This window comes from Apodemus sylvaticus, chromosome 1 (genome assembly GCF_947179515.1).
Source record: "Apodemus sylvaticus chromosome 1, mApoSyl1.1, whole genome shotgun sequence".
Taxonomy (NCBI): Eukaryota; Metazoa; Chordata; class Mammalia; order Rodentia; family Muridae; genus Apodemus; species Apodemus sylvaticus.
Window position 1 is genome coordinate 118,185,276 of NC_067472.1, and position 6,912 is coordinate 118,192,187.

The 6,912-nt window shown below is 40.2% G+C and overlaps 1 protein-coding gene across 3 annotated transcripts in view; it reads right to left on the reverse strand.

The window, feature by feature from the left end:
* Ctsc (cathepsin C) overlaps positions 1 to 6,552 on the reverse strand; it is a 32,685-nt gene extending 26,133 nt beyond the window's left edge. For 2 of the 3 annotated variants that reach the window (XM_052159126.1, XM_052159116.1), the window contains exons 1-2: positions 6,275 to 6,552; positions 3,351 to 3,496 (exon numbers count right to left, since the gene is read on the reverse strand). In XM_052159126.1, the coding sequence (XP_052015086.1) occupies positions 3,351 to 3,496; positions 6,275 to 6,446 (318 nt within the window). In that variant the 5' untranslated portion in view covers positions 6,447 to 6,552. The remainder of the gene's footprint in view (positions 1 to 3,350; positions 3,497 to 6,274) is intronic. The other variant, XM_052159113.1, reaches the window with a different exon arrangement.
* Positions 6,553 to 6,912: the final 360 nt, after the last annotated feature.

Here is a 6,912-nt window from a genome sequence, read left to right on the forward strand (position 1 = left end):
ATAACAACTGTTTTCTAGAATAATAAAAGACAGAACTAACATGGTAGGTGTAAACAGTAAAACTTGATTAGATATTTACAAAATAGTTGGGGTGGGTAAATTTAGTTTACATAGGACCTTTAAAATTGATGATATTTCTCTATTTTAAGCCAGGCCTCTTGGCCACACACGGAACCCCAGAACTTAAAAGACTGAGACAGGATTTCAAGTGCAAAGTTACACATCAAGACCTTGTCTTAAAAACACAAAAGAAATGAGAGCCCAAGTTTTAAATATCAGTTGAAAAGATATATTCTATGCCATTAGAAAAAAAGTTTATATGCATTATTCAATGAAAAGTTTTATTCTCTTGAGTCACTTATTCCTTGAAATATGGTTTCCCAGAACTGTAGGAAATACCCTAATGCTTGTGGTAAAATCCAACTAGATTTAGGTTAACAAAGTCACCCAAAGAACTTGATTCTCCTTTTATAGTTTTCCATAAAATTTTAATCACTTTCCCCTATTACTGCTCCTGTATTTGCTATTAAAATGCATTGTTTATTTGTTTGTTTGTTTTTGTATATTTACTATTATATAAGTATAAAGGAATGTATATGTGTAATGCTACAAGTGTCAAGGTCAGAGGACAACTTTGGGGACCTCCATCTACCTTTCATGCCTTGTAGGATCTAACTCAGGTCACCAGGTTGGCAGCCAGCTTTGCAAACTGCTCATCTGGAACTACCTGATTACATTAAAACATGTTTCAGAACCAAAAAAACTTATATATACATTGCTTGTTTTAAGTGTTATCTTTATCTCCAGCCAATAAACTGCATTACTTAGTTTTCCCACAGTAAGCGAAAGCATGATTTTCTTGAACCTAATCATTCTGGAGAATGGCCACTACACACACACACACACACACACACACACACACACAAAACACACATTGTGTTGAGTAAGAATCCTCTTCCTACTTAATGGTATAATAATCATTTGTCTAATAGCATCCAGAAAGGTGTACAAGACTTTTGCCTAATCATGTCATTTACATATACATTGTCTTTCCTCTAAGCTTAGAAACACATTTACCTCTCTTTGGCTTTAAAATTAGTTCTTTGACCTAATGTGATTAATACCCTCCTGCTCTGGCAAAATACTCAATTGATTTGAAAAGAAATGTACTGTGTGCTCCAATTCCTCATTCCCCTGTCAGATACTCCCTCTATCCCTGATGATAAATATTGTACAAAATTACCCTAGTCTTATTTCTTATTATTATGTCTCTGATAATTAATAGTGATTTTATTCGTTTTCCTGCCAGTACTTTATAGTCCAGATAAATGGGGAGTTTTGTTTTTTTAAGACATGCATATAAATTATTTATTCATGTATTTTTATCACATTCCCAACTTTTTAATGATTTGTTCAACTTATTTCCAAACTGAGTTCATCCATTCCAACTCAGTCTTTGTTTTGTAATTTTTTTATTTTGTATTTTTTTTTAGCAAATACCAATTAAGTATTTCTTGTGTGTCAATAAAAGATAGAGGAAGAAGAAAACCACACACAGACAATTAATTATGGCCCATCTCAGGGTTCATAATGTAAGCTAAATATCTTTTTCTGTCCATGCCTGTCAAGCCTACAAATCTGATCTGAAGGCAATGAAAGGAAAAAACCTGGCCCTGAACATGAACTGAACACAAAGACAATGAATGTGTTCGAGTGGCCTATGGAAGGCTGTGAGGCTTCAACTCTATACAAATAATTACAAGCAACTAAGAAATTCTGAGATGGGGAGAAAGTCTTCCTCAGTGAAGGCCACACCAATTGGTTATCCAATACCAAATGGTCAGGCCTCAAAACATACACAAACAAACTGTATGAAGGTATGTGTGTGTGTGTGTGTATGTGTATGGTGTATGTGTGTGTGGAGTGTGTGTGTGGGGGGTGTGTGGTGTGTGTGTGGGGAGTTGTATGGTGTGTATGTGAATTAAGAAATAAAAAGTAAAGGCCATGACTTTGAAAAGGAGAAAGGAAAGGTCTATAGGGAGGGTTTGAGGGGATAAAAGAGAAGGGGAAATTATTCATCTCAAAAAGATATAAACAAAAAAACAACCTACGCCAATTCAAATACACACTGAGAACTAAATTCAGATTGAATACATCCACCATATTCATCATGTAACTGAAACTTGAGATTCAGATACTGTTAGGATGGATTTTAGTACAATGTTTGATATTAAAAATAATTAACAACTAGTCACAGTCCTTGAACTAATCAAACAGGTGCCTAACTACCAAAACATAGACTGATTCTTACTAGCTAACTAGCTACTAGATAAGAATGGAGTCACCCTCTCAATCTCTTTGTTTTGTTTATTTTATATTAAAGAGAAGTTTATATTAAAATATCTCTTGAAAATTATTCTAAGAAATATGTTTGGCTCACAACCCTTCAACCTTGTGATAAATCAAGTCATATGAGAAATCAAACTTAGAGGTCAGGCTGTCTATTATCATTTTTAGCAGATGTATTCCCCAGTTTCCCAGAAGTGTCTATAAATGGTCTATTCTTACCAGATGTACCAGCGGACTGCAAAGACTATGAAAAACTCTGTATATATATCCTATGTATAATGAGAAACAGCTGCGTCAGATTCCATTTACTTCAACCATTTAATACTAAGCCTATAGGAAAAGTTTCAGCTCCTCCAAAAGAGCGAACACATAGGAGCCACCGAATCTAGACTGTCCCACCCATTTTAACTCAGGGAGTGCTTGTAGCTTGAAGCGCTATGCTTGAACGCAGGACCAGACAATGGTTCTTTAAGACTCAGAAAAATAAAATTCCAGCAGTGTAGCCTAGCCTGTCATTTGCTTAAATCAGCCCAAGAAGCATAATGGCTTTCATGAATTCTATTTCCTTCTCGACTTTAGTCAAATAAATTATTCACATTACCATATGTAATATATTTTAATACTCCAATGAGTCCCCAAGGCCAATCTCTCAGAGCCAGCAGGACATGATTAGAAGAATAGAATGAACTCTAGAAACTAAAATTTATCATCTCCTTATCCTTCCTATAGATTCTCTACAGAGCCAATGCTTAAGGGAACATTTAAAAGTATGTAGTACATGAAATAAGAATTTTTCATAGTTAGCAAAATATATAAACACAGAATTATACATTTTTGAATGAACAAATTTACTCAAAAGTTTAATTTTTAAATGTCAAATTTACAATTGTTGACTAAAGCAAGGGTCTATTCAGGTTATGTTCTTGGTCTAAAATGAACACTCCAGAGTTTCTTAATCAGGAGAAATTTTAGATAAGGAAAGACTGGTAACAGAAACTAACCTTGAAGAACGCAAACCATTTATAGTCATTCAACACAATCTCGAAGCCTTGGTTGTAAATGAGGGTGAAATGCCCAGAATTGCCCAGTTTATCGTAGGCAGTATCCAACTTCTTAAGGTGTATCACTACCTTTTCTTCTGTTGGTTCTAAAGAAAACAAAATGTATAACAAATTAAAGTTAACCCAACACCCAAGGGAGTGCTTCTCCTCAATAATTTCTATTGTAAAGTACTTTCCAACCTTGCAACCTAACTGGGATTCAAGATCTGGTTCAGGGAAAAAAAAATCAGTTACTCCTGGACCTAATAGGACAAGCCTATAATTATAAACTCAGCACTGTGGGGCTATGGAGACAGGCAGATTTCTAGGAGACTAGCCTGGACTACATAATAAATTCCAGGCTTGCTAAGGATACATAGAGACTTTGCCAGAAAAGCCTTTTTTTATTTTTTCATTTTTTATTGGTTTTTTATTTATTTACATTTCAAATGTTATCCCATTCCCAGTTTCCCCTCCACAAATCCCCTCCCCCTCCCTCCCCTACCTCTATGAGGGTGCTCTCCCACTCTCCCACCCACTCCTAGGGTCTCAATTTTGTTCTCTCTGCATGATGATGGAGGAGGGCTCCTGGCAAGCCTGTGAAGAACGTAGGGGTTCTTCACACTGGCAGAGAGACCACAGTGCAACCAAACACTTTAAATATTTTTCCAGCTGGGTGTGTTAATCTTACCCCTCCAGAGTCAGAAGTAGTTGGATTTTGATGCATATAAATCCATCCTGGTCTACATACTAAGTTACATCCAAACTAGGGCTGCATAGCAAGGCACTGTCTCAGAGAGAGAAGGGGGCAGGGGACAGGGAGAGAGAATATTTTTTCCTTGTAAAGAATCGGGAGAGGGCTGTTGAAAATTACAGGAATGAGGGAAATTTAAAAAAACAAAACTGATAAAAAAAAAAAGGCTACATAGAAACACGGGCTTTCGCTGGGAAGTGGTGGTGCACACCTTTAATCTCAGCATTCGGGAGGCAGAGGCAGGCAAATTTCTCAGTTCAAGGCCAGGCTGGTCTACAGAGTGAGTTCCAAAGGCAACACAAAGAAACCCTGCCTCAAAAAAAAATGTTATTTCTCTCCTCAAAGATTGTAGACTAACACCTCAGTGTGCATCCTTCCAAAGGACTCAGCCAACATGAGGCTTCTAATATATAAAAATAATTTGAGTCGATAGGTATTAATGTTTAACTTTCATAATACCAGGTGTCAGATCTCTGTGTGTCTTTAATTGTTGTGTTAGAGTCAAAAGTAGGTTTATAGGCAGAGGTCCTTGTTCAGCTGTGTCCGCCTTAAAGAATTTCACACATTTGTCTGTCTTCTTTCTTTCTTTCTTTCTTTCTTTCTTTCTTTCTTTCTTTCTTTCTTTCTTTCTTTCTTTCTTTCTTTCTTTCTTTCTTTCTTTCTTTCTTTCTTTCTGATTAACACATGATGGAGACTGTTGGATTTCAGGCCCCAATAAGGGGTTGAAGTGCAAGTTTTACACATTAAAGCAGGCCTGACCTTCAGGTTCTTCCAGCCTCCCTCAGTCCCTACCTGATATACCAAGCCCTCTTTGCTGAACTTTACAGCTTAAGGGCTGGGCTCCCCCCTTAGGCTCTTTCCTATGTACTCCAGACACTTTGGTCTCTTGTCCCTTCTCTCTTCAGACTGTCTCTGTGTGGGAACTTTCTATCTCTTGCCCCTCTCCTCTCTCCTTTCCCTAGGCTGTTTCCCTGGCCAGTGAACTTCCCTCCCCTGCCAAGAGCATCTTCCCAATAAACCTGATAGACCTGATAGATTACACAGATAGATAGATAGATAGATAGATAGATAGATAGATAGATAGATAGATAGAAAGATAGATAGATCCCTTACCTAGATTGAATTAGCTCATTTTACCAGTGGAGAAATACTTTATCAGAGACTTCATGTGATAAGGCATCTCTTTCTTCTGCCTCATCTCCATGCTCAAATTTAGCAAAGAAACAATTGTAGACACAGTCCAGGATTGAGCTAAACCTAGTCACCTGGCATTAATTAAATGAATCTTTGTTGGAGTGGGGGAGGTGGGCTGTATGGCAGCCTGTATTCTACTCACAAGAAAATTACAATTCAGAGTTGAATTTCCCTGTGTAACTCAGACTAACGGGAGACCAGAAGTGTCACTCTTCTGATCAATACTAGTGTCTTCCTAGGTCCGAGGTTCGTGGACTGCCCCAGTGTTCACTCACTACATACTCACTGAGAGCCTTCCAGGGGCCAGGCACTGTGTTTGCTTCCATCGTTTCCAAACACTACTGCATAAAGTGTGACAAAAGAAACAGGAAAAAGCTTTTGTATATCTTGCAATTCTTAAACAGAGTAGCCTGAAATGGCAAGGGCAGTAGCAGATAAAACTGGCCCAATTTGAGATGGTCTTTTCCCACTTCCTCATGGGGAAAGGAGGTGCGCCCCCCCCCCTTAGAGAGAAAAAGAAACACACACACGCGCGCACACACACACACACACACACACAAAACACCTAAGTCCCAGAGTCTGAGCTCAGCACAATTTTTAAAAACAAGAACCTATCAGACTCGAATGAAGGATCAAGAAAGCAGTTCTCCACTGGCTTCTAAGAAACCAAAGCAAATAAAACAATTAAAATCACAAAACAAAACAGGGGCAAGTTTCCTTGAATATATGAGTTGTGAGGTAACCAGGAAAGTAAGTGTAAAGTTAGAAGTTCTCAGCAGCTCAAATTCAACTTAGCGGCCCTGGCCCTGATTCTCCCCCCCCCCCCCCCCCCCCCCAAGGATCAGCTCTTAACTCTCCAGTCACTCACAAACGCTGGCCCCGAGGCAAGGACTCAGCAGCAGAAAAGGACGACTCGGGATCCCGGGAAGCGGCTTACCCGTCATCGAGCAGTTAATGTCGCTTCGGGAATGTCTAGGGCCCACCTGGAAAACCCAGGTGCCCAACAGGTCAGGGTAGGTGCAGTTGGCAGGAGTGTCGGAGCGCACTGTGCAGACTCCCCAAAGCACCAGCAGAAGGGCGGCGCGCAAGTAGTGGGACCAGGGACCCATGGCTGATGGCCCCTGGGAAGCAGATGGCCGAGAACGCAAGGACTGGAACACCACGCGATGGAAGTCAGGCGACCCGAGTGACTCGCGCCTTAAAATACCCAAGAGCCCGGAAACCCCGGGTCCGGGGGCGGGGTTACTGGGCGGTGAGAACAGAATGAGGTGGGGGAGGAGCGGCGGCGAGGCTGTGAGGACAGGGGCGTAGAGTGACTGAGGTGTGGGGAGGGGCGGGGTGTGACTAGGTGAGGCTGCACGAGGTGGCCTGAGGAAGTTAGTGATCAAGTAGGGTGGGGACAGGCACCTCTAGGAGGAAGGAGGATAGTGGCCTTTGGGAACCTCTGCCTTTCACAGGACGCCGAAGCTGACGACTCTTGTGTTTTGTAATGCCAATGTGATTAAAATAGAATCTACCCTGTGCCAGAACCGGTTGACCAGAGGCTTAAGTCTACCAAGGCTAATTCACTTTCCT